Below are 27,905 nucleotides of genomic sequence, written 5' to 3'. Positions count from 1 at the left end.
TTACAGTATTCTCAGAGAATGTGTTTTCCAAATCAGTCTCTCTTTCCTTCCAAATAGCTCTTTAGAAAATTAAAACCAAATCATTCAATTAATGGACATCCTCCGTGGAGACTTCCAGTTTTCGCTGAGGGACAAAGAGTGTTCCAACGGAGGTTTTATTAGCACCATCAAAATCCACGCAGGGGGAGCCGTTCGGCTTTGTTGGTCCTCCTGGGGTACGGAAGAAACTTTCGGCCACTAATTGTGACCCTTTGGGTGTCACAGGAACAGGCTGATTGGAAAGAGAGACATGGACAGGAAAGGTTAAAGTCACACAGGCTAAGGCACGGGGTTGGAGCCCAGCCTCGTCAGGCTCCTCATTTCACAGTCTCAATTATTTTCATTAAGGTGAGACAGCTGGGTGACGGATCCATGGTATGTGGGTAGGGCACACTTGCCTTGCATGCGGCCAATCAGGGTTTGATCCCCAGCACCCTATATCGTCTCCTGGGCCAGCCGGGAGAAAGCCCGCTACAAGTCTCCCACCACCTGGCCTTTTTCATTCGACGGAAAATCAATGACACCAAAACATACTCACCTGCTGTGCCCCAGATCCAGAGGCGGATTGTCCATTTGGCTGGCTCTGGCCAGAGACTGGTGAGTCGAACCTGCTCGCCTTCCCTTGCTGTGCGCCTGTACTGTCCAGAGTCACACTCACGGCCTCTACTCGGGGGGACACGGGGATAGAGCCGGGCGCAGGGCTGGCGGTCACCTGCACACTTGAGGAAAGGAGCCCCAGGTGCTGCAGGGTGAAGTTTACAATGGCTGAGCTGGGGGGGTTCTGCACGGGAACAGGGTGGCTGGAAGCAAGAGCCGGGCTGTTCCCAACAGGTACAGCAGCCACAGAAGTTGGTGAGACCATGAGCTTCAAAGGTGTCACGTGGAAAGAGGGAAAATTGACAGCAGTGAGTTCGGAGGAGGTCACGGGAATGACACCTGCAAAGAACAGGGGGAGACCGTCTCAAGGCACAGGCCTGGGGCCCAACATACTCTACAAGGCTCCCATAAAGTTGACACAAACCCATGTCTGAAAAGGGCTCCCCGGGCACGCACCTGTGATTGGGGAGCTGTAGATCCTGTGGTTGGGGGAAAGGGTCCCCGCGTTTTCTTTATTAGGCAAAATGGACTCTGTCCCCAGGGTTGAGCACTGGGTGAGAGGGATTAGGTATCCTGATGGGAATAAGGTCTAGGAAACAAGAAGGCAAGGTTTATTTTACACACAAATGCAGCAAGAGAAATGCTACGTGTCTCTTCAAGGACGAATCACCAACCTGTGGGGGTGATTTATCCTAATTGCAGACCACTGCCTCCAATGAGGTGGGTCTGGGTGGGTCTGCTCTGCAGCTCGCTCCTTCCCTCCTTCTCTTCCTTCCTTGGCTTTTTTAGGCCATACTCGGCAGTGCTCAGGGCCTATTTCTGGCTCTGGGCTCAGGACTTACTCCTAGCAGGGCTTGGGGGACCATCTGTAGTGCTGCAGATTGAACCCGGGTTGGCTGTGCAAGCAAGTGCCTTAACCCCTGCTGTATCTCTTCAGCCTGTACTAGCTTTTAACTGCCACATGTGGTCTCAGGAAGCACGTCCTGCAGACATCACTGAGCCTGCTGATGGGCATGATTCACCGAACACCCCTCACCCTAAGCCCTGCTGTCAGACTTGATCATAGGCTATGCTGCTAACTCTTGGAACAAAGTGAAATGCACCAGGACACCATCGTGGCACAGCTGATTGAAGGCTGTGGGATGGTATTTCCCAAAGTACTCTTGGGGGGGAATCCGAGTGCCACAGGACACTCACGCTGGTTACAAATCACCACGTTGACTTTGTTGGGGAAATGCTGAGTTAAACAAAGGAAGAGTGATTCCTGCATTAGGGAATTCCTCGCTGACTTTCATGAGGGCATGCTTTGGGGATCCCTGTGTGGGGCAGCCAGCAGAGTATTTGACAGGTTGTAGGACAACTAACTTTTTGGTAGTAATAGTACTCAAGGAAAACATTTTAAGAAAGGTAGAGAAATGGTGTTGCCAAACAAACCATAGGTCAAAAAATTGGCTTACTGCCTGGTTTATTTTGGGGGTAGGGGGCATGCTACAATGAGCTCAGTGCTCAGAAAACACTCTGCTCAGTGCTGGGGGGCACCATAGGGAGTGCTGGGATTTGAATCAGGATAGCTACCTTAGCCGCACACTAGGAAAGTGCCTGAACCCTTGTACTTTATACTATCTCTCTGCCCCGCTGGCTGTTTTTATAAGTAGAGTTTATATTGGAACACAGTCATGCCCCCAAACATTCAAGTAGCGTCTGTAGAGGCTTCTCTGTGTTTGCACCCTGTCAGAGTTAAAGAGGTCTACGAGAGGCCATATGGCTTACCAAGACAAACATGTTTACGCCCCATTATAGAAAGAGCTTGCTGATCCCCTGGTTTAGAACAAAGGAACTGCACTGCCATGTGTTTTCTTTCTAGCACTTAGAACTCTAATGATACTGCACAAATACTCTTAATAATATACACATTAAAGGGGAGGGCACCAGACTTTTAAAATCTCTCTCTTAAAAAAAACAAAAAACAAAAAACAAGAGAAAACAGGTATGTTCATATCAGAGACCCTTGATCTTAGAGTAAGTTGTAGATAATAATGTCATATTCCTGGGGCCAGAGGACAGTACAATGGACAAAGTGCTTGACTTGCATGCAGCCGACCCAGATTCGATACCCAGCACCATGCATCGTCTCCCAATCCTGGCCAGAAGAGATTCCTGAGTCTGTGAAGGGCAGGTTAGGCCATACCCAAGTAAAGATGGGTGTGGTCTAATCTGTCGCCACCTCCCCAACATTTTATTCCAAATAGAACAAGCCAGAGGTTGGTTGTATGTGTTGTCCCCCATGCCTGCTAGATTCTTGCACATGGTGGGCGTTCTACAGGAGGGTGGGGGGTGGCTAAGCTGCCGGCAAAGCTAGCGTCAGCCTTATCATGAGTGGGACTGGCAAAAGGTCAAAGCAACTCTTGTAAACCAGGCTCCTGCCCATTATCTTCCCTCCAGATCTGTCTTCTCTCTTTGGTCAAAACAACAGTCTTCACTTTGATCTAGAGGTTACTGGTTTCTGTCTTTTTCCTTGGGAAACCAGTGAATTCAGGACCCACAATGTTGAAAGTATATAGGGAGCATTAAATTGTGCTTCTTAGATGCTTGGTACTGTCTAGTACCTTTTAGTAAAGTTTCCTTTAAAGTTTTAATAATAGGGCTGGAGCAATGGTACAGCGGGTAAGGCATTTGCCTTGCACTTGGCCAACCCAGGTTCGATGGTCCCCCGAGCACCGCCAGGAATAATTCCTGAGTGGAAAGCCAGGAGTAACCCCTGTGCATCACTGGGTGTGACCCAAAAAGAAAAATAAATAAATAAATACAAGTATATGTTTGGTAGTAATCACAGGTGTTGAATTCCTTTAAATGTTAGTCTGCTTTTTAAAATAAATAAATAAATAAAGTTTTAATAATAGAGAATTTTTTTTGCGGGGGGCGGGGGCTCCAATGGTGTTCAGAGGCCCAAGAGTCCCACCAGAAATTCTTGGCCAACTGGGTGGGAGGTTCCATATAATGCCCTGCAGTTCTGGGGGTTACCTAAGAAATCCTGGCTCTACCAGGGCTTCTAGAGCCACTCCTAGTGATGCTCAGTACCAGGTAGTACTAGAATGGAACGCAGGTTATGTGCACACAAGGCATGACCCTAACTGCTATAGTAGCTCCAGCCCCTGGAGACTATTTTTTTTCTTTTTGGATCACACCCAGCAATGTTTAGGGGTTACTCCAGGCATTGCACTCAGGAATTACTCCTGGCAGTGCTCAGGGGACCATATGGGATGCTGGGAATCGAACCTGGGTTGGCTGCGTGCAAGGCGAATGCCCTACTCGCTGTGCTATATCACTCCAGCCCCCCTGGAGAGTATTTAAAGGGAGGATTAAGACACCTTATAAATAGCTGTACTTTAATATCTTTAATCACACTCTTCCATAGTATATGGAAGACACTATTTGTCTTTAATAGTTTTAACTCTTACTAATCTTCAGCAAAACATATACTCTGATAAAAATTATTTCTCAACTTGATACAATTTGATACAAACTATATTCATCACAAAATCTTGTAACCTATGATGCCAACTCCTTTATTTAAAAAGAAGTTTTAAGATAATGGGATGAATGGATTTTGACCTATTTGTCACATCATCTTATCCGGCTTCTGAGTTCCATTACTCTCCTCTTCCTATTAGCCCTTGTGTTGATCCTGGTTAATTTTCACAACAGTTCCTATCATGTACCACCTGATGTGTCTATGTTTATCTATATGTTATCCTCTCTGCAACCCTAGAAGTACAAATTTTCTCAGTAAACATTTGTTGAATAAATCTCTCACTGTCCACGTTAAAAAGAAATGGTAATAATGAAATCACAGAGATGAACAAAGACACTTAGGACATTGAAAATCTGTCCACTGAAAACTCTAATCCCAAATAACTAAGTGAGCAACAGGAGACCATTATAAAATCATACCCATTGGCCTAGAGAGATTAGGGAGTTCCCAGAAAATTGAATCATGCTAAAGCCTAGTAATTTTCCCCCCTAGCCAGTATATTCAATGCAAAAAATGATAAGAGGCTAAGATAATAGGTATTTTGAATGGTTTCAATGAAGCCATCCTTAGGGATAATTTGAACAACCTCTAAAGCCTCCTGAATAACAACATTTACAGGTAACAACCTTCCATACTTCTCTAGTCCCTTAAAAGGATCACAAACATCTTTATGAAAGTCATGCTGTAAAAAATTTTATTTAACCTCATAAAAACCATAATCCAGTCCTGGGGCAACTGTTCTAAAGCAACTGTCACCAAGGACAAGTGGTGGGTTTGATTTGATTCAAACCCCAGTGCTCGAGATGGTCAGGGAAATCTGGTGGAACAAAATCTTTTATAGATGTGGAACCACATGATGCGGAGAAATAAAGTAACTTGAGTTAATAGCAGCAACAACAACAAAAAAAGAGGTTAACTTCTGCTTCCACATTTAATAGCGTTTGTTTTATAATAATGTCTTTCATTATAATTGTCCCAAGGGATAAAAAAGACATAAATGTAATGAGAAGTGTCCCATGCTTCTGATACCTGGTATGCTGGTAGGCACCCTGTAAATGCCCAATTAAACAGTTAAGGGGAAAAAATTGCCCAGAATACTCAAATCTCTATAATCAATGATCAAGTATACCTACAATTTGTTCATATAGATGTGACTTTTCTATTTATAGGAAATGGGAATTCTAGCTTACATTTTAGGTTAAAAATAAAACAACTGGGGGTGGTAAATAGATCTTCTAAGCTACATATGCCAGTTACATGGCATCAAACATCTCAGAAAGTGGGAGCTGTAAGAACCCTACGCATGCAGCCATTCATTCCGTGCTATGTCTGCTTATAAATTACTTAAGACTCTCAACGACAGGTGTTTGCAAATGTGTGATGAAGAAATGGACTGCACGACAACCACTCATGGTGCTTAAAAAGGGAGCAAATAATCCCTTCCTCCAAAGGTTAAAAATGTCCCTGTCGTCATTCCTGCCAAGGGATTAGCTGTCTGGGGCCTTGTTTGGATTACGGGATGCTAAGGAACAGTCTGGTGTCTCCTGAGAGACTGCTCTTTGCATGGACAAATTTCACAAGCCACCAAATGGGGGGAGTCCCATCGTTCAAGACTGTACTCACCGTGGAGACATTTTCAAGTCCTTTCAGGTCGTCTCTAAATCTCTTTTTGGAGCCACCGTCCTCATGCAGGCTTGCCCTCTTTGGGCCCCTTTCACCAGCCGGCTCCCTGTCTTGATGCTTGGCACCCTGTCTTTCTGGTCCTGGCAGCAAGCTGCCAGGTCTGGCGGAGGTATAGGACTTAGAGGAATCACTGGTCACCTTCTCAGTGGTGGAATCCGCAGAGTCTTTTGATCTCAGAGTTTTAGCAGAGGGGGTTTGACAAACTGTTGGACTCAGGCCTTGCTGCGGGGTCAAAGTTTGGGCTTGGGCAGGTTGCAAGTAGATGGCATAGGATGGACCCGAAGGGGCCTGAGGTAGGATCACAGGCACAGCCGAAGACAGTGGGCTGGGGATCAGGGGGACCACCCCCAGGGGCTGGATGAGGGATGGTGCTGTCAGCTCCAGCTCTGCGCTCGATGAGGTGTCCAGAGGGGCCACTGGTTTGCAGTGCCCAGCTCTTGTCAGCTGGACTTTCACTTTCTTTCTGGGTTCACTATAAGACAAAAATACAAAACATGACACCATGGAAACTCATTTTCTCTGCAGGTTCCACTACGCAAAGCCTCAGATTAAAGCCAGGTTTCACAGAGTTTCTGTGATAACTGTTAGGCCTTACAGAAAAGATACCCTAGCCAGATTCTGGGGAGGGTGTCTATCCTTCCTAAGCTAAGTTACGTGAATGTTGCCAGGGAAAAGGAATTAAAAAAAAAATCACCAATGGGCACTGCCAACCTACCTTGATTGCTCTTCTAACTGCATTTTACAAATAGCTGCAAGCTGAGCCATTTTATTTGGGAACGGTGCAGAATTCTGAGAATTTTCAGCTGGAAAAATAAAAAGAAGAGGAAAAGGTGGTCAAAGTCAACAATCGGAGATGGACCTTCCTGAAGCCAAAGGACTGATTAGAAAGTATCCTGCAAACACACACAATAAGTGAGAAGCCTCATCAGTGATTATCCTTTAATTTGCTTACATTAGGGTTCAAAATGGCTTAGGTAAATTGATTGAAACAATTCTCTAAGAAGTCCCAAGCAAGTGATACGATCAGAGAAACAAAGGAATTCTGCCAAGCAGAGACCTGACACTAGTGAAAATATACCTTTATTGGCCTTGATAGGGCTGCTGGGAGCAGAATTTATCTTTCTCCGATCATTTTCTATGCTCTTTACTAGTTTGATAAGAGATGGGTGTCTGGTAAAATTTGGCTTCCCACTGGCGGAAAAGAGGTTCTTGGCACAGTTCTCTTTTGAAGACTGCTTCACTTCCAAATCCGAGGGGGCAAAAGGGTTGACTGGGCTGAGACCTGAAATAGAAAAGGGTAGAACATTAGAACATTGGTGGATCTGCTTCCTCTGGGGCTATGAAGTCCAAGTGTCATTCTAAGATGCTCTTTGAAGGGTCTCAGAAGCTACCGGGTGCCAACTATATGCCACACTTGGCTTTAAAATTACTATGTAGGGGCTGGAGCGATAGCACAGCGGGTAGGGCGTTTACCTTGCACGCGGAAGACCCAGGTTCGATTCCAAGCATCCCATATGGTCCCCTGAGCACTGCCAGGAGTGATTCCTGAGTGCAGAGCCAGGAGTAACCCCTGTGCAACGCCGGGTGTGACCCAAAAAGAAAAAAAAATTACTACCTGAAACAACTTCGCTTAACTTGCTAAAGGAATTTGGAGATAGTATTTTATTCTTTGACATCTCTGCAGCCCACTCTGACTTATACCAGTGGTGTTTTCCACGGTAAACATCAGTTATTGTTTACTATAAATGCTCTTTCTTATTAGTGTGTCAAAAATACACTATGTATTCTACAATGTGTAGAGTCTGGAGTTGTCAGGCAGTGGTGACCTGAACCACTAAGAACTGAGTAGTATATCCCCTACCCAAATTCCAATGTGAACACTGATGCCGTCTGTGAAGACATAAAGGTAAAGGTAAAGGTAAAGGCCCTCCCGTTGATCATCGATTTGCTCGAGCGGGCCCAGTAACGTCTCCATTGGAGACTTTGTTGTTACTATGTCTGGCATATCGAATACTCTCGGTAGCTTGCCGGGCTCTCCGAGAGGGGCGGAGGAATCGAACTCGGGTCGGCCATGTTGGCCACTTGTAAGGCGAACGCCCTACCACTGTGCTATAGTATCATTGCCGGGTGGGAGTTGCCTAGGTGATAAGGGCAGGCCCTCTTAGATAGGTGCATGGTCTTATAAGAAACTCCACAGTATGGTCAGAGTAGTAGTATAGTAGTAGGATGCTTGGCTTGTATGTGGCAAACCTGGGTTCAATTCCCTACATCTCACCTGGCCCCCTGAACCCCATCAGGAGTGGCCCTTGAACAGAGAGCTAGGAATAAACCCTGTGTACTGCCAGTTGTGACTCCCCATAACAAATCAACAACAACAAAAGATAATACACAGAGCTTCCTAGTCCTTTTCCACTATGTAAATTTATAACCAAGAGGCAGTTGATTTCAGACTGGGATCTCACTGGACAATGAATATGCCAGCACATTGACCTTAGACTTCCTAACCTCCAAAACTGTGAGAAATAAATCTTGGTTGCCTATAAGCCACCCAGTCTGTGGAACTGTCCAGGTAGCTATTTCTCAGAAATTGCACACTTAACTTCAGAGACCTTAAGCACAGAACTCAAAGTCTGTCAGTATAGTGAGTCCAATTTGAGCCTGAGATGTGAATCTGGTTAGTGTGTTCCAGCACCTAAACAGACTCCCAATGGTGCAGCAAAGGATCTCTCTTTAAGGTTGTATCCAAAAGCACAATAACTTTGCAAAGGCACCTTTTTTTCCCCTTCCTCCCCGTTTTGCAGGTGACAAAACTGAGCACTTGAAAGTAACTTATTCAAAGTCACACAGCTGGTAAGTGGCTGAGCTGGTACTGTAATTTATGTCTTTGCCTCTATGGCCCATGTTTAAACATTTTTTTTTCTTTTTGGGTTACACCCTGCAATGCACAGGGGTTCCTCCTGGTTCTGCACTCAAGAATTACTCTTGGCGGTGCTGGGGGACCATATGGGATGCTGGGAATAAACCCAGGTGCAAGGCCGCATGCAAGGCAAAAGCCCTACCTGCTGTGCCATCGCTCCAGCCCCAATGTTGGAACACTTTATGTGGACACCTCTGGTCCCAGATGAGATAGAGGCAGAGGCGTCCCACATTTCAAGGTGCACAGGCTCTGTTATGATCATCTTATGCATTAATAATGTATCACTTTTTAAATATTCTTTCACATAAAGCTTTTACCTCCTAGACACAGGATGAGAAATAGTCATGAACACTGGGTTGCTGGTAGAAGCCAAATTTTCCTTATTTCTCTTCGTTCTTTTCAACCATTTTGATATATTCTTTCTATGTCAGAGAGTGGGTTAGAAGGGGAAAGGAGAACATCTCCAAGTATACGTAAAGCCAGAATAATGGAGCAAAAACATGAGAGAAAACAAAAACATACCACCAGAATTTGAACTGATTTCTGGGCCTGTCCATTTAAAAGCTGGTTTTCGGCCTCTTTCCTCTGTAACATGAACTTTCTTGATAAGATCCAGGCTACTCAGAACATTAGCTATATCATACAACCTCCTTATTTTTGCTGGGGGACAAAAAAGCACATTAAACACTTAATGTAACAAGGGAAGAGCAATGGGTTCTGCTTCATAAGAACTTATAGTCAGCTTTTTACTAATTCCCAATGACAGACAGGAAAACCTGACTCTTTTTTAAGGTATCTTAGTGATAACTGCTTTAAAATTAAAAAATATAGTTTAAATACTAAGAAGCATTTTGTTTCTAAACACTAAAAACTGAAATATTTAAGTACTAAAAATTTACGCTTTTAATAGGAAAAATAATTTCTTCTGCTACTGAATTTTCAAAGGAGAAAATAAAGCACATCTGAGCTTACCCTCTAGGGAACTATGTTACAGATTTAAAAAACTAAATTGTTACTCTGCGGAGAGTTCTAAAGAGGCTTCTGCAACAATGTTCTGAAAAAATAGAAACAAAATATCACTGATAAATGTATCCCTTTCCTATTGGCCATAGTTTAAACTATTTAATATCATTAGACACAAAAAATTCTATTTCCAACGAACATTGTAAAATTGGATTCTTGCATTACACAGTATGCATAGATTTATTAAATCTAAACATCTTACATATCTTTAAAAAATTTTGTTACAAGTTCACCTCTCCTTTTAGCTTGCTTGTACAAAATTACAGATCAAAGCTCCTTCTCCATAGCCATAGCAGAAGGCTCTGAATGAAATCCCTTGGGATTTAGCAAATGACCCCTTTTCAGTTCTTAGAATCCTTTCCAACGCTGTGACTGACCAGTGAAATAGAGAGCTGAAAACTGTCTGGTGACTCAGAACAAAGCGGGGGATGGGGAGAAGGGTGGCATCCATAGTACTGGGACATGTTTTTGGAAACTGCATTTCTTCCAAGTCAAGTGACAGGATTACTTTCCTTTACTCTACTTCATTTTGTCTTCACAGCAACACTATCAATCTGGGCTTCCTATATATGCTTTTAGGGGACTGGAAGAACTTTTCAGCCATGGGAAGGAGTCTTAAGCATTTCCCATAGCCTCTGTTGTTGTTTGGGTGGGGGATGGGGGGTTTCCCCCTTATCATACAGCTGGGGTTCACAGTGCCCCATATTTAGACTGTCCTCATGGTCAACGTGGAGTTCCCTGGAAGCACACACTAACAGGAAACAGAGACGGCGACAGCAGGCTAGTCCTGGTGTGCCAAACAATTCTTCTCCTAGTCTCGCTAGGCTCTGTGCAGGTTCCTGTATAGTCTGTCACAGAGGTCAGGGCTGAGTTTGCATTAGGAACCAGAACCTGACCTATGGATCATTCCCAGTTTGAAACAGGTGTGCTGGCTTCTCCTTCAAAATGGTAAACCGATGTGCCGCAGGACATGTCCAGGGCATCTTAGAAGAGGTATTCATATCCCCACAGTGGAGAGCTAGTACCAATAGCAGCGAGCTGGGTTCCAGTGCCACTTGGCAATTTATTACTCAGTTAGGTTACCAGGCTCCTACACATTCTCTGAGTGTAATTCTGGGGTGGGGTGGGGGGACAATATTACTGTATCAAATAAGGTAACCTCTAAGGAACTGCTGATTAGCCAAAGAAGACAAATAGGACAGCGCAGTCCTATACACATCTTTAACTCCTACAAGTTAGCTCGCACATTCAGATCGGGCTTCCAAGGGAGAGATGTAGATACAAAAGCAGAATTGGAGAAGACCTGTATAGATAGCAAATGTGTCTGGAAATCAGTTACCGAGATGCTGTTTTAGGACAGGTCCACAAGTCCAGGGTCACTGTCACACTTACTTTTAAACTTGCTTCTGTCCAAATCTTCCACGTGGTCTTCCCCAATTAAAATCTTTGCAGCGATTTCTAGGCTTACTATTTGAGGCGTCGATACCAAAAAAAGCATCACAAATTTCTGGCTCATCACTCTCAAAGACTTGTCTTTGCGGCTGTTTACAGAGGCTTTGGAGAAGTATGGGGATTAGAGAATTAAAATTCATGAAAGGACAAGTGACTTCTAAAGTAACAAGGCTAAAAATACCCCAAACCCGGTCAGACAGTGACAACTGCGGCATTTAAATGTTAAAGGCAGCAGAAGTGTTCTCTAAAGAGTCTTTTCTCAAATCCGAGAAGTGCCACACCACCTGTGCCTCTCAATACCATTTCTTACCTGCCCTAAATTCCATTCCAGGGAGTTCCACAAAACACATGTCTGGGTGTCCATTTTGGCCAGTATTTGATTTGATGAGATGATCCTCTATACTGTAACTCTTACTGAAGTCAAACTCTTGTTCATATTCTTTTTTCTTGATCATCATAATCTGTTCAGCATACTTGTTCTCCATCCCAACGCTTTTCAGTGTCCCAAGGGTTTTGGTGAGATTATGTCTCCCGTGCCATGTGTACCTGTTTTTGGCCAATCGGCTCACCATATGTAAACTCTCCAAGACATTGACGATATCATAGATGCGCCGACGCTCAACGTCTACAAAAGAATGAGGAATTGCACATACGTAGGATCAGATTTTGGAGTGTGCACAGCAACGGCTCACTTTTGTTGGACTCAGTTCTGGGTGATGAAACTTCCTTTATATCCAACAGAAAGTGTGAAGATGAGAAAGGAGAGACCTTCTCCCAGGGCACAAATCATGTAATTACAGACAAGAAAATCTAACTACGGTGCCTCATAGCTTTAGGATATTTTTACTTTAAACCGGGGAGATGGGTATTAGCTATATCTTAATGATGAGAAAATAGAGTTTCAGGCTGGCTGAAGAGCTCATCCCAAGAAACAAAGCAGTAAGTGGCATAATCAAGTCTTTAATAATAACTCCAAATCCCTTATTTCAAACCTATAACTGATACTGCTCTCTAAAACATAACACACACACACACACACACACACACACACACACACACACACAGAGTTGTCATAAGATAGTTCAAAGGGACTAAGATTTCTTACTCTTTCTGGAATTCCCTTTAGGCTGTTCCTTTTGCCTAAAATCACTCTTGTAAGTGTTCTCAGAATTCAGTGCCTCAATTCTATCAAGTCCTTGCACAGATGCCACCTTCTTTGAGAAGATCACTGAGGTCTTTCATGTTCTATTACCCCACTAAATAGCAGGATCCACAGAGCAGAGATGTCCTATTTGTTCACTGGTGTCATCCCAAACTGTCCAGCACATACAGAGTAAGCCATACTGACCTACTGAATGAAACTGTAGCTGGCATCACCTGTAGTTTGGTATCTGCAAACTCAACAAATCACAGTACCGTGAAAATAGGTACTATGAAATCAGGCCTATCATGGTGTCTCTGCACTGAATACCTACAGATGTTGCTTCTGTCCCCTAAACCATAAGCATGACTAATGCAGTTCCCAATTTGTATTAAGTGTCATAAGTAATCTAGAGATGACTTCAATTTCATAAGAGGATATATGTGGGTTATATGTATAAACTATGCCATTCTATGATATCTGGCATCCCGGGCAGGGGGTGGGGGGAGGCTAAAACCAATCCCTGAAAATACTGAGGAAGAAACATACATCCTATATGTTATACTTAAGTATATGTGAACAGATATGCAAAAATGGCTTATTCTTGGGCTGGCAAAATAGTACAGTGAGTAAGGGACTTGCCTGGCACATGCTGACCTGTACCCAGGCACTGCATACAGTGACCTGAGAACTTCCAGGATTGATTCCTAAGCAGAGCCAGAGAAAACCCTGAGCACAACTGGGTGAGGCCCCCAAACCAAAACCCAGAGTTCTCTTGTACCTCCCAAATGGCTTATTCTTAAAATAAATGAATATGAAATAAAATTGCTATTTAGAAATAGTCATTAGATCAAGCATGAAATAAACTTGAAATAAAACATAAAATAAATTTGTTATTTAGAAATCAACATTAATCAAATCTTTCTTCATGGGGTGATAGCTCTATTTGAAAACATCTAGTATATCTCTTCATAGTATGATTTGGGGGGAGTGGAAGTTGGAGGGGATGTGGGAGTGTTAGACCACACCTGGTGGTGATCAGGGCTTACTCCTGGCTCTGCACTCAGGGATCACTCCTGTCAGGGCTCAGAAGGGTTGACAGAGATAGAACCAGGGCTGGCCATTTATTTGCAAGGCAAGTGCCTTAGCTGCTGTATTGCTTCCATTTTCATGACTCCAAAGGTACCTTGAATTTGCCAGACTTCTTTGTAGCTATAACCTGATTTATATCTATGAAAAATATATGGAGACACAACACTGCAGTGGCTTTTTTGTGAGGCAGGGAAGGTGGGTGTTGGGCCATATGTGGTGGTGCTCATGGGCTATTCCTGGTCAGAAGTGATCCCTCACGGAGTTCTGTTGGATGCATTGCAAGGCAACTGATTTATCCTGTTACTCACTCCACCCCTCTCACCATAGTGACTTTTGCCAACCACCAAACTGGAGGTTCTCACAACCAGGCTTGGAAGTGGTGAGCACAACAGCCCCGCTGCCACTACAGAAGCTGATCCCAGCAGAAGCTACCAAGAACTCATTCCCCAGTCTGGCTTTTTAAAGAGACAGCAGCAGAGCAGTTCAGAATTGTAGCTGTTTTTGAAAGAAGTCATAAAAACACTATTGCTTTCCTTAAGGCTACCAGCTTTTGAAATAGAGACAGAAGCAATCTCCACTTTGATGTTTTGCTGCTGTTACAAGACTCCTTGAAACTGGAAACTACATACCTTTCTTCAAGTTCAGAGGGCTTCAGAGAATTAAAATATCCTCCTGGCCCTAGTGTTCTCACTCCAAACCCTTGCTTGATTAGGCTGGTCTAAAGGAATAAGCTCATTAGGGTTTTTGAATTATTAACCTGATATTTCAGTGAGTTCTTTGCATACTTACTAAGTTCCTCAGCTACTTCATCAAGACAGATGTCATTATTCAAAGCAGGGTTAGGATACTTCGGATATCTTGCTAAGAACTTATGACACAATAATCCTAAACTTTTCTCTTTTCGGCTTGGTTGAGATTTCTCATATTCATCTCCAGATAAGTGTTCCTGCAAAGGAAAAGGTAAATAATATCTTATTCTGGAACAAAGTTTCATGGATTTATCAGGGGCATCTAGCGGTACTTGGTGACTAATACCTCTTAGATCTACATGCTGAGCGGCAAAGTCTGAGAAAAAAAGATAAAGGTGAGGAACCAATACAGATTGCCTGACAGATCTAACAGGGAAGCTTAAACTGAAAAGATGTTAAACATTCAAAACTTCCAGTAATGAAATCTTCCTCACGATGTACATGGAGGTGATGCTTTATATTGCTGGCTCTTCTGTTACTGCTATTCCCCATACCCACCTGCCCCAAATCCCACACCACACCACACCACACACATCCAGTTCTCAGCAACCTACATGCAAACAATCTTTGGCTTCAGGTAATCCATTACTATTGTCAAACAGCCCCCTTTTCTGATCTCTGTTGCGGATTTCTGGGCTTACGGCACTGATGAGCATTTTCAGATTAGCTGTTGGTGTCCAGGGTTCTCCCTGGGCAATTTCCTTGGGCTTGGTGGGTGTTGTCAGAGGACCAAGGTCAGGTTGAATGTCTGCCAACACTATATTTGCCGTCGTGGATTCTTTCAGAGGTGTTTTCATCAGTCCCCTTTTATGAGGCTCAAAAAAGGGATTTTCCTGGTTTTTAAAAAAAGGTAGAGAATTAAATCCATTGTAAATCAGGATTTCCATATCCTGTTGTATAACAGAAGATCAGTAAGGAAAAAAAAGTCAAATAGGGTTGCAGAATTGATTAAATTAGCAACTATCCCAATGATCAAGTACTTTTCATTCTTATTAATGACTAAAGTTACCATTTTCAATTTTGCAATAAAATATGAATATCTTCAAAATATGAAGATGTTTTCATCTTACACTTTAAGAATAAAAAAACTTTGACTTTAAACCTTTGAATTCTGCAATCATTTTAATTTACAGAAGAGTTACAAAGGTAGTATAGAGTTCCTATATGTCTTTCACTCAGCTTCCTCTAAAGGAGTAATCAGTTTAAGTAACCTTAATCTCCAAAGGGTATCCCTACTCGTTACATGGTTCTAAGAGAAGCATGTCCCGTTCCAGCTAATATCAGAGCTGAGTGCAGTTGGTGTTCAATAAACCCCAGTCATGGAAAAGACAGAGAGCCAAAGGGACAGGGTAAGAGCGTAGAGGGTCAGTCTGATTAGCAAAATCTTACAGAGAACAAAATCCAAGATACCTTCAGAGTAGACTTTCTAGCCAGAAAATTAGGATCTTTGGTTATCGAAAGCCCTTTACTTTCTAGATGGAGAAAAGGGGGGAAAGTATCCCTGAGAAATGAGAGTAAATTAACCATAATTCATAAGTGAGACTAATGGGGGAGGCTCCATTTCTTCTACATTTGGACCCTGGGAATGTCACCATCTATGGCTTTTTATCTATAGCTATTTTGAAGAAAATGCTTGGAAAGGTAGTAAGTCAAAGAACAGAGTCACCGATTTCTTGAAAACTTTAGCAACAAAGATTAATGGGACTATTTTTATCTGTCTGTGGCATTTCAGGATTATCAAGTGCTTTTACATTTGTATTTTCATTAAATCCTGTATTTCTGTTCTATAGAAAAAGAAAGCCAGGCTGAGACTAGTCACCTGGATCTCCTCAATCCAGGTCTGTGCTCTAATATGGAAACCATGTGATGGGCCCAATGGGGAATCCTTGCCAGCTTGTGCATCAGTGCTTATAAGTAACTTTAAACTTGAACTCCAAGGAGTATCCTTATCCGTAACTGCCCAAGAATGAGATTTTCTCAAAAGCTCAGTGTTTTGACTCAGATTATCAAAAGTGAGAAAAGTTCTTTTATTAGGCAAAGATCTAAAATTTTTAGGAAATTTACATATTTTATTTTTAAACCTATCAGTAGTTGAATCCCAATCAAGATATCCCATTGACTATTTTTTTTGTAATTTGAGGGAAGAGTCACACCTGGCTATGCTCAGGCCTTATTCCTGGCTCTGAACTCAGGGATCACTCCTGGCAGGATTCAGGGAGCCATAAAGAGTACCAGGGATTGAACCTGGGTTGGCAATTGATAAGGCAAACGCCCTATCTGCTGCTCCATTCCCCTTTTCTGGTAATTTTACAAAATGTTGCCTTCATAAATGGGTATTGTCACCCCCATAGTTTAGAAAAACAGCAGATGGTTTGACAGAAAATTATCAAAAAAAAAAAAAGAAATTCAGACTCAAATCATGTCAGTGCCTTTTCTGAATTTTAATTGTCCAAGAATTTTCAGAAAAAATGTTAACTACCAATTTTTTATTATTCTGAAATATCCTTTCCCTAAGCTTATCTTTTTGAGATTTTTGAAAAACATGAAAGATCACATTAACTCTGGACAGCTCTACCTCTCTTCAAAAATTGAATTTTCCTTTCATTCAGGATTTTAACAGAGGTTAAGAAAGGCTAACTAAAAGAGGCTATCTAAAATGGCATTAAAAAGATACAGGATATTGAAGAATTATGAAGTTAAGCTAGAGGTATAATTATATTTAAGCTGCAAGAATGAACAGTGAATCTAAAAAGATACCTTTTCGTTCTCCATTCTGTAAATTTCTTGTTCATTTAGAGTTTCGTTAAGAATGAAAAATCTGGAATTCCTCTCAAAAGTCTGATGGTGTAAGTAGTCCAATTAAGTCTATTTAAGTATAATATCCTTAAAGAAAGGAAAAATAAAACAAGTTAATAAAAAATAAATTTAGGCAATCCCTTGGAAATTCCTCTTAAAACACCACTGATTGCTGTAACAAAGACTAACGAAAATCGGTGGAACAGCATGTAATGTTGTTCCTGATCAGAGATAGCCCCCCTGGGGAGAGGAATCCATCAATCTCCAGTAAATTCCTTCAGTCTACCGATCCACTGTCATGAGACTTCTAGGAACCCACAGAATTTCTAGAGACAGCCCTTTCCTACCTTTAAAGAAGGCAGACCATTCTTTGAACCCCACCGAACGAACTGTAGCAAGCACAAGCACCCACCTGTTAACAGATCAGCGCTCGGGGCTGGGAGCCCCAAGCCCAGGTTCCAGCTCAGAAGATATGACCCCAAATATCTGGATGAAAGTCTGCATCTAGATGTCTGGATTTCTCCCCTAACACACACGTGCATCAAAGGCTCAGCAATGAAGTCTTAGGAAGCAATTTATGAACTTCCAAATTTAAGTCCTTAGCGCCAATAATATTCTGGGCATTTAAAGAGCGCCTTATGACTACTACTTATTTTTAGATTAAAAAAAAAAGATGCAAATCGCTGTGTACTCGCTAGTAAGGTGTCCGGATCAGGCCACGATGTTGAACTCCGCCGCGGCAATTGCTAAATAGGCAATCAGGTACAGTCGCCACCCGCTCGGCGCTTCGCGCACTTCCCTCTCCGCCCGGCCAACTGCCCCTCCCCCAGAGCCCAGTCCGCGCGCTGCCGGCCCGGCAGTTCCCGGACAGCATCCTAGCGGTTCCCACGGCAACGACGGCCGGCCAATGAGAGAGCAGCGCGCGGGCCTGCGATTGGTCGGCGACTCCGGGGGCGGGTCCGGACCTTCCGCCTTCGATTTAAAAAATTTGGCGCGGAAAGCGCGGAACGTGGCCGGCGCCGCCCCTAAAGCAGCGCGGGGCCCAGAGCGCGGGCAAAGCCGCCCCGCCCCCTCGCTCGCCCCCTCCCCTCTGCGCGGGAGCTCAGCTCCTCCCTCCACGGCCCCCCGCAGAGCGAGAGGCGGGAAACGGCCGCGGCTGCCGCTGTCTTCCCCCAGCCCTTTCCCGCGACCCGGCGGGCGGGATGCCGCGTCCCTCTGGGTCCCGCTGACCTGTCAGTCCACCTCACGGTTGGAACTGTCGGGGAGAGGGGAGGGGGGCTGAGCGGGGAAAGGAGGGAGGGGGGCGCTCCTCGGCACACCTTCCCCGCTCGGGCCCCAGGAGCTCTCGAGTCTCTCGCAGTCCGTGTGGGTCCTTGACGCCGCGCCGAGGTGGGTGCCGGAGAGAAACGCTGGGACCGGGGCTGGCGGGCCGGCGGGCGGGCAGACGGGCAGAGGGCAGCGTGACAGTCCAGGAGCAGTCAAGCCCCCGATTTGAAATTAACCCGCTCCCAGCGCGAGGCGATCCCGCGGGCTGGGAGGGCCGCTCCCCTCCCCCCTCGCCCGCTCTTCCCGGCCCCGGGGCCCGCGCGGCCAATCGGAGCCTGCAGACTGGAGCCCGCAGCGAATCAGGCTGCAGGCGCCGCCCTCCGCTCCCGCCTCCCTGACCAAGTTGGGGGAAAAGTTCAGCAACTTTTTTTTTCCCTTTTTTTTTTTTTTTGGCAAATATCCACTCCCCCACCCACTCCCCTCACGCCCTCTCCCCCATCCCTCCTCTGCTCCAAGTGTGGGAATGAAGCTGGGCCAGCCCGGGACGCGCGAACTGGACCAGGAAACCCTGCCATCCCTAACCTGAATCCGTCCCCTCACCTCCTGCTCCGCCCCAGACCCTCTCACCTGCAGATCCGCCCCGAGCCGAAACGAACGAACCTTCTCTCTCGATAGCACGAATCATTGCCCACCGTGACTCTAAAACTCGGCGTATGGAAGAAGAAACTCTGCCCCTTTTTTTTTTTTTTTTTTTTGCCCAGCTTCGATGGGCGCTGGGGTCTTGAGCCCATCGTGGAAAGCCAGGTGCGGTAGAAAGAGGCAGAAAACCCGCCAAAGCCTATTCCTGGCGCCAACCCTTCGCGGCTTCTCCGCGTCTCCCATCGGCTCCTCCCTTCTTCCTCTTCCCTCGCTTTATCCCGCGGTTCTGGCTTCTGAGCCTGCGACAGCTTACGCGCGCGGAATCCTGCAGCGTCCCAGAGCGACAGCTCTCTCTCTCCCTCTCTCTTTTCTTTTTTTTTTTTTGCAAATGGGGAAACCGAGGCCCAGGTTAGCAGCGCTGATTTGCGTGTCCCCAGATTGTTTGCGCTCTCGCTTTGGTTTGCCCCGCTATTACCTGCTTTGAGGTGTTTGTGTGTGTGTCCCTTTCACACACACCCCATCCCCGCTTATTTTATTATTTTTTTCCAGCCACCCGCGGGACCGCGGGTCCGTATCCATTGCCGAAGGACGCCGGTATCTTGAAGGGTTGAGTTTAAGCTGTTCCTCTTCTTTTGTAATCTTGGCGTCTCTAAGCCCCGCCAAGGCTCAGGCCACTCTCCGATCACCCGGTGGCAGCTCATACTTAAGAGTCTGCAGCTGAACCTCGCTATCCGGCCGCGTGGGACGTTATTTATGTTCGCGCACGCGAAGGAGGAGAGCGCGCTGCTGTGGGTAGTGATGCAGCCGTCTGGATCCGATGGAAGAGAGCTGGGGTCCAGTGCGGGCGCGCGAGGCAGCTCTCTCCCCGGCAGAACTGGACGTTCGGGTGCACAGGATGGTCGCCCCGAACTAGAAGGGCCTTCGCATCCCCTGCCTCTGCGCTGGCCGCCAGTTCTGGGCACGGGCGCGTTCAGCTTTGGGCAAATATGCACCTGGAGCACCGGCCCGTGGACGCCTAGCCGCGCGGAATAGTTATAACTCTGCCTCCTATAGCTCTCGGGCTTAAAATAAAGCGAGGAGGGTCACCGGACTGATTGCCCTTTTTACCCCACCCCACAAGGATCAGCCGGCTGCTTCAAGCAGTAGCTGGATCGTCCTGCTCTCCGGTGCACCTTTTCTGGAGGGATATGAGCATATAAGTGCATCCATCAAAGGTGGGCACTTGCAGCTCCCACTTTTGCCTTCCCCTTCCCCATTTGGTTGGTTGCACAGATTTTCTCGTCCTCTGGTCCCCCTCCACTCAGTGTTTACTTGACAGGTATCGAGGGGAGGGAGTACTCTTTAAAGGGGACTCCACAGAAGAGTTGGTCTGATGCCTTTACTATTTAGAGATGGGGGGTTGATGGTTCTTGTCTATGACGTGCAAGGCCATCCACGTTCCAGGGCTTTGAGTGCCAAGCATGCATACGATGGTGCAAGGAGCAGCCACCCACCCTTGACACTTCAGAGATAGCATCTCATGTCATGCTCTGCTACAGGTGTTGCCTGTGTGTTGTGAAAGCAAAAATAGAACATTTTTAAGTAACAAATTCAGGGTCGCAGGGGAGACTTGGAATGGGATTTGATGTCTTTCCGTGGAAAGCCATGTGCACCAAGCAGTGGCACTGTCCTTTCTTCTTCACTCCATAGCTGTGCCCGTGTTTTTGAAGAAGAAAAGCAGTGCGTGTGCACCAGCTTAGAATCCAGACCTACCTGCTGGATAGGTTCATGAAATGGGAGTTTCGTAGCTCCCATTCCATTATCTCTGAAAATTACGATGTACCTTGAATCCCCCTCCACCCCACCTCACAGAACAAAATGCAGAAAAGGGAGCTGTGCAGTTCTTGTCCAAGTGACAATAATCATGTCTGACGCAAGCGTGTGAAATTAGACTCCAACTCTCTGAACATGATGAAAAGGGTCCTGGTTGGAGTGAAATGATATCGTTCACCCTCTTAGTAAATCTTTCATGTTAAGGTAATGAAAAAGGAAGCAAGCTGAAATGATTTTCCATGCCATATTAGTGTGTGGATTTGGAAGTCAGCATGAGTATAAACCAAAGGAGTATTGACAACTTTTGTGGTCACTGCCCAACTGAGAAGGGAAAATGAGGGGACACATTTGAAATCTTGTGTTTGTTTCCTTCTAATTTTTCCATTAAGCGTGTTTTCAAGTTACTAGCTGTATAATCCAGTCAGGGGATATGGATGCACTTATATTTCTAGCTTTGGCAAAACCAGATTGAATAATCTGTGTGTCACTGAAGTTAGACCAGTTTTTCCACCCTGTGTGGCCACCCTCGGAGCTTGCACAATGGGCGGGCTCAGTTGTGTGTTTGACTTCGAGCACTGAATAAAGTTGTCGGGGAAGCAGGGGAACTGGGTGCCTTGTGAGGTGTCTAGATTACAAAGTCATTTTTGGCATTTCGGAAACCAAGTGCCTCTGTTATCTTCACCAGAGCCTTACATAGGGGGTTTAAAGTGGGTGCAAGGATGGCTTCACTCGTTAGTGGGTTCCAAGTCCTTTTCATCTTGCACCCTCACGCCCCTTCCTCTCCCCTCCCCCCCCCCCCACCCCATCTCCCTATTTCTGTTGCTGAGCCAGTGGGGAAATGTGGGTTGTGCTTTTTCTGCAGCATGGGCTGGCGCCGCCGCCACCACAAAACAGCTGTCTAGAGCTTTAAATTGCACAAATCCCCATGTGCTGGGTTCAATTGCAGCTGCTCACAACCAGGTCTCAGCTGTCTCAGGTCGCAGCTATCCCAGGTCCTTTTAACGAGTTGGTTATTCTGCCCAAACGGGAATGGGGGATGGGGGGTGGGGAGGGTGGGTTTCAATCCGGGCAGGGACTAAGGAGGGTATAGAGAGACAACAGGGGAGCAACGAGGTGGGGGAACTGCTTTGTACTGACTCTGGAGCTAGCCTTGGTGGGAAACTGCCCAGAGTGGCAGCCGGGACTTCCTGTGAAACTTCCCCGCCCACCCCCCACTGCCCAGCTCCCCTGCGACTTCCTGTGAGGAAATGCGGTGAACTGATGGAGATCTGAAGCTCCGGACTCAGCTGCCCCAACAGTTGCTGCCATTTATTGAGCAATTATTGCCTTTGAATGTTTTCAAATGCTTGGGGGGGATAATAGAACACAAAATACTGAGGTGCCTTTTTTTTTTAAAAAAAAAAAATAGAACTAGAGTCTGAGTACTGCCTTTATGAAATGGCTGCATCATCGGGTCTTAAAATGACCAGAGCACTGGGGATCGTGTAGGTTCGGTGCTTCTCTGTGTATTGTAAAGACTAATTTTTCCCCCCAGACTCCGGAATATTAAAAGGAGTGCATGTTAACAGTTTTCTGGGGGGAGGAGAATGGGGGTGGGCACAGGGATTTGTCCCAGGAGAAGGTCTCAGAGCAGTAATCCCAGGATCTCCCTAATCAGTGATTGAAGTTGGACTGTAGCAAGCAGCAGGGCTGGCTCCCTTTAAGCGGGTCCTCTACTCCCTGTCCTGATCTTAACCAGGTGTAGGTGTCTGCTCCAGGCACTGCATCAACACTTCCATTGAGCCTTCCTCATCCCCCCCTTCCCAGTTTTAAGCACCATTTTCACCCCTGCCCCATGGCTTCTAGTATATCTGCCCACTAAAATATGGTATCCTGAATGCCTACTAAGCCCCTACATTCAGGAACATGGTGAGTGAAAGACAGAGTCCTTATCTTTTACAAATGACAGTCAGGCAGTGCCACAATCTGTGGCAAAGTGTTAATTGTGATGATTATTATCAGCAGTATCTACTTATTTTTTTCTTTTTGGGTCACACCTGGCAATGCATAGGGGTTACTCCTGACTGTGCACACAGGAATCCTGGCGGTGTTCGGGGGACCAAATGGGATGCTGGGAATTGATGGTCGGCTGGGTACAAGGCAAACGCCCTACCCTCTGTGCTATCACTCCAGCCCCAGCATCTACTTTTGTCCCCTAAAAGCATGAGCTATTTCTACTTTTTGTCCATTTAACCAACAGTTGTACAGTTGATTTGGGGGCCACACCTGGTGGTACTCAGGGCTTACTCCTGGCTCTGTGCACAGGGATCACTCCTGGCAGTGCTCAGGAAATATGCAGTGCCAGAGATCAAACCAGGGTTAACTGCGTGCAAAGCAAGTTCCTTACCTCTTGTACTGTCACTCCTGTTCAACACTTTATATTTAAAATTATTTTGGTTTTGCACCACACTTGGCAGTGTTGAGGGCTTGCTTCTGGTTCTCTGCTCAGGGGTAACTCCTGGAAAGTCTCTGAGAACCATCAAGGGTGTCAGGGATAGAACCCAGGTCAGCTATGTACAGGGCATTGCCTAACCCTCTTTACTATCATGACAGCCCCCGGTATTTTTTTTTTAATGTCCAACCTCTGTGAATACTTTTTAAAATGTTCTCTGTAGGTAAGAACCAAAGTTCTTTTCTTTGGTCAGCCCAGATGTATGGTCACTTGCTCTGTGATCAGGGTCTCAGCTGGGCACCAGCTCTAGGACCTAGTGGCTGCCCTTGCATCATAACAACAATGTCAGCCTTTCACTAACTAGCCAGCCTTCTTCCTCTCTCTCTTTTCTTCCAAGGATCCTGGCTTCATTTGGACACACTGTTGGTGTTTGAGTCTTGAAAGGCTGCTTTAGAGATGTGGGACCTGCCTGGCTTCTCCTGGGACCATCGCTGAAGCTCTTCCCCCACCCTCCTTCCTCCCAACTCTGCCTCCCCTACCCTTGATGCAGATGTCCTGTGCCCAATGCTCAGCTGGGGGCTGTGGAGTTTGGGGGGCAGAGTCAGGTCTTTGGAAGTCTAACTTTTATTTGTCACTGTCACTGTCCTCCCGTTCATTGATTTGCTCGAGCGGGCCCAGTAACGTCTCCATTGTGACACTTGTTACTGTGTTTGGCATATCGAGTACGTCACGGGGAGCTTGCCAGGCTTTGCCATGCGGGCGAGATACTCTCGGTAGATTGTCGGGCTCTCCAAGAGGGGTGGAAGAATCAAACTTGGGTTGGCCATGTTGGCCGCTTGCAAGGCAAACGCCCTACCCCCTGTGCTGTCACTCCAGCCCAACTTTTATTTATTTATTTATTATTTATTTTTTTAATTTTTTTATTAGTGAAACACCATGAGGTACAGTTGTAGACTTACAGATTTTTGTGCTTGGGTTTCAGTTATACAATGATTGAGTGCCCATCCCTCCACCAGTGCCCATTCCCTACCTCCAATGCTCCCGGAATTCCTCCCACATCCCCACCCCCCATCCCACCCCACCCTTGTGGCAGGGCATTCCCTTTTGTTCTCCCTCTCCTTTTGGGTGCTGTGGTTTGCAAAGGAGGCATTAAGTGGCAGTCATGTTTGGTCTATAGTCTACTTTCAGTATGCATGTCTCATCCTGGGAGGATCCTCCCAACACCCTTTATTTGGTACTCCCTTCTCTATCTGAGCTGCCTTCTCCCCCAGCATGTGTGACTGGCCTCCAAGCCATGGCGTGAACCTCCTGGTACTTATCTTGGCTATTCTTGGGTGTTAGTCTCCCTTTATATTCCCCAGAAGAATGCAGTCTTTCTATGTCTGTCCCTCTCTTTCTGACTCATTTCACTTAGCATGATACTTTTCATGTAGTACCACTTGTATGTAAATGTTATGACTGGAAGTCTAACTTTTAAAAGTTAGACTTTTTAAAAGTTTTGTTCTCCAGATGACTGGTTAAAGAAACTTTGGTACATCTACACAATGGAGTACTATGTAGCTGTTAGAAAAGATGAAGTCATGAAATTTACATGGGGGTGGGAGGGATACTGGGATCCATGGTGGTGGAAAATGGGCACTGGTGGAAGGATGGGTATTTGATCATTGTATAATTGAAACCCAAGCACAAAAATTTGTAAGTCTACAACTGTACCTCATGGTGTTTCACTAATAAAAGTTAAAAAAGAAAGTTTTGTTCTCATCCTTTACTCCCTTGTAGTTGGATATGATATATTGAAATGCTTAAGAAAATACATTAAAGAGAAAAATACTCTTAACTAATTTATCTCTTAGAGTGAAAAATGCATCATAATTTAAGGTTTCCTGTCTAATAAATTGGTTCCCATAGCACATATCACCTCTCTGGCTCCTTTGCTCTCAGCACAGGTCTGGATTCAAACTGGGTTCAGTTCTGCTTGTCAGCTGACTGAGGATTCTAGTTCCATTCCTGGGGATGGCACCTGTCAACTCTACTCTTGAGGGTCCCCCGTTTATCACAATGACCCTCCATCTCTTCCTTGCTGAAAGCGCTTAGTGATATCTGTAGCACAAAGATTTTCTTGATGGAGTGTGACAGATGGAGGCATCATAGGGATAAAATAACATCTGAACATCGATTGCCATTGATTATTGGGAAGTAGTTTGTTCTAAGATCAGATCTTGCACTAAGTCTTGATTTCTGATGGGGGAGCTGTCCCAGGCTGTGCCTTCTTAGACAAGTCACTCAGCTCCTCTGAACCGCAGTCATTTCCCCTTCCATCACCATGGCTGTGAATACGGCAAGAACAGGCTTGACTACCAGCATCTTCCAACACTGCATGATTCAAGGCTTTGTCTGATGATTCAACTTTGCCAAGTTTTCACTGGAAACTAGAAAAAAGCACAGGCTTTGAAGTGTGAGTGGCTGGGGTCAGTCCCCCACTTCACAGCCTGTTGTCTTTTTTGTCTTTCTCCAGAAATCCCCCACAGGATTGTCTCAGAGCATTCCAGGCATCTCTGAGATGTAGCAGCAATTTGGCTGAAGGGCATTTTTGCCTGCAGTAGGCGATCAGCTGTGGGCAGAGCTCTGCAGGGGCAGGAAGTAGATCAGGCCAGGATTTAGGCCCATCATTTCACAAGCAGCCAGCAGCCCGTTTGACAGAGCCAGTTTGGCTTTTGCCTGTTGAATTGTTGTTGACTAAATAACGAGGCTACAAGAGCTGTGATGGTTTATTGGTCCCCTTGAGTTGTTTCTGCCTCTCCCAAGGTGTAGCGAAAGTATTTCCGATGGGCTGACCCCACTGGCCTCTGGCCCAGGGTCAGGCAGCTGTGTCAACAGGCCTTTGAAGTCCGCACACACCAGCTGACTTGACTGGGATCATCAAGCCTTGTCACAGGCTAGAAGGAAAACCATGTAGAAGCTGGCCTTGCCAAAGAGAAGAGAGAAGGGAAATGATGGGGCCCTTGAAATGTGGGAGAAATTTTCCCAGGCTGGGGACCCAATCCTGTACACTGTGACCTGGGGTTGCTGCTCACTGCTCTTCCTCCTGACTCAGTGATCAAGTGTTCTGACCTGGATAGAAGCCAACCGGTGGGTGACTTCGGCTGAGTGACAGTGTGCTGGAGATGCTAGTGGCTCTCGCAAGATCCAGAAAGAGACTCTGAATCGACACATCATGAATCAGTTAATTTCTGGACAGTATGTGTGGAGGGTAGTCCCTATTTTCTTGTTTACATTCTCTTTGGGGCATTGGTTGTGTGTGTACAGGAAGCCTGTCCTGAGTGCTTCCTAGAGAACAGGCAGCTTGCAGGTGATGATTTACATAATTTTCCCATTCTCTCATGTAACAGTCCTATCCTGAGTTAAGTATTTTGTCCCTATTTTGCAAAGGAGGAAATGATAGCTCCAAAAGATCAGGCTGAGAGTAGGGCAGCTAGCAGGTTCTATTGTGGGGGCTCCCTGAGGCATCCCACTCTAAAACCCTTGCTCACAGGTAAAGATGTGAGTAACTTGGGATCAGAATCTCTGGTCAGCTAACAGGAATCCTTTGTGGTTCATGTTCTCCAAGTTCAAAGTATTGCAGACATTCTCTCTAATACAGTCTTCTCTGTCCTTGCTCTCATTTTCATCATTTTGGTCATGACTCCTGTCAGTTTCTGTCTCCTAACATCTGTATCTCTACCACCCATTCTTTTTGTTTGGTTTTTGAGTCACACCCAGCAGTTCTCACGGCTTACTCTTGGCTCTGTGCTCAGGGATCACCTCTGGAGGTGCTTGGGGGACCATATGGGGTGCTGGGGATCAAACCCAGGTGGGCTGTGTGTAAAGCAAGCACCCTACCTGCTGTCCCATCGCTCCATTCCGCTGCTTCTCTTTCTTACCTTTCTGCATACACTTGGGTTATTGTGGGAGCCTCCCTCTCACCTTGTTAGCAGCCTTTTCTGTTGCCTTCCTGCTGAGACTGACAGATTCATCTTCCTTTCACACCACTCTGTTCTAAAATGTGTCATTTAGAATTGTTCCAGAGGCTGTGGTTCACAGAACAAAGTCACTACTCAGAGCTTGATATCATATCCAGCACTCTCTATATAGCACTCCCAGTCCTGTCCCCTGACCCTCTCTGACCTCAAAGCTCCACTTTCAGCCATACCTATATGCTTATCACATCCACCAGTAATTTGAGGTTGTCTTGGGATTTCTGACATCAGCATCTTTGCTCCTGCTGTCTCCTCTGCCTAGAGTGATAATACATTTCTCCCTAAGACCTCTGCCTTTGTTCAAAACTCATCCTGGTTAAGCAGAAGTGAAGCTTTCTCCAGCTGCCTTGTAGGAACCATGCCCCTTAAGTATTTTGTAATACTGAAACAGTACCTTGGGGACTGAAGAGATTGGGGACAGAAAGGTTAAGGCACTTGCATACATACAGCTGACTCTAGTTTGACTCCTAGAACCACACACCCCTGGGACCACCACTGGAAGCAGCCCTGAACACAGAACCATGAGTTGCCATTGATGACCACTATATGTGGTCCATTCTCACCCCTACCACCCAGGACGTAGGTCAGTGCCTTGCACAAATATATGTATAGCCATTGACACAGCAGAGTCATCATTAGCATTAGCCCTTGCACATCAAGGGCCTTACTGAATAATTGAACTCACAAGTAGAGTTAACAGACAAGTCAGTTGTTTGCTCT

General features: G+C 45.6%; 1 protein-coding gene across 1 annotated transcript; it reads right to left on the bottom strand.

Annotated features, from left to right (window-relative positions):
- Nucleotide 1: 1 nt before the first annotated feature.
- Nucleotides 2–16,997, bottom strand: E2F8 (E2F transcription factor 8). The gene is made up of 12 exons (XM_056138562.1): nucleotides 16,983–16,997; nucleotides 14,780–15,058; nucleotides 14,266–14,422; nucleotides 11,554–11,868; nucleotides 11,184–11,345; nucleotides 9,291–9,428; nucleotides 6,930–7,133; nucleotides 6,567–6,654; nucleotides 5,792–6,323; nucleotides 1,093–1,225; nucleotides 578–975; nucleotides 2–271 (listed from the first exon to the last, which is right to left on the bottom strand). The coding sequence occupies exons 1-12, from the start codon at nucleotides 16,995–16,997 to the stop codon at nucleotides 89–91; spliced, it is 2,604 nt and encodes an 867-aa protein (XP_055994537.1). The 3' UTR covers nucleotides 2–88.
- Between the last annotated feature and the right edge of the window lie 10,908 nt (nucleotides 16,998–27,905).

The sequence above is a fragment of the Sorex fumeus genome, unplaced genomic scaffold (assembly GCF_029834395.1).
Source record: "Sorex fumeus unplaced genomic scaffold, SorFum_2.1 ptg000007l, whole genome shotgun sequence".
NCBI lineage: Eukaryota > Metazoa > Chordata > Mammalia > Eulipotyphla > Soricidae > Sorex > Sorex fumeus.
The sequence above is the reverse complement of the archived record's forward strand: the minus strand, read 5'-3'. Positions and strand labels throughout refer to the sequence as shown.

Excerpts from the sequence above, each read along its gene's own strand:
- E2F8 (XM_056138562.1), bottom strand. Across the intron at positions 14,423-14,779 it reads AAGCCAAAGATTGTTTGCAT|GAACACTTATCTGGAGATGA; the intron begins GTAGGTTGCTGA and ends TTTCCTTTGCAG. Across the intron at positions 1,226-5,791 it reads GACTTGAAAATGTCTCCACG|ACCTTATTCCCATCAGGATA; the intron begins GTGAGTACAGTC and ends CTTGTTTCCTAG.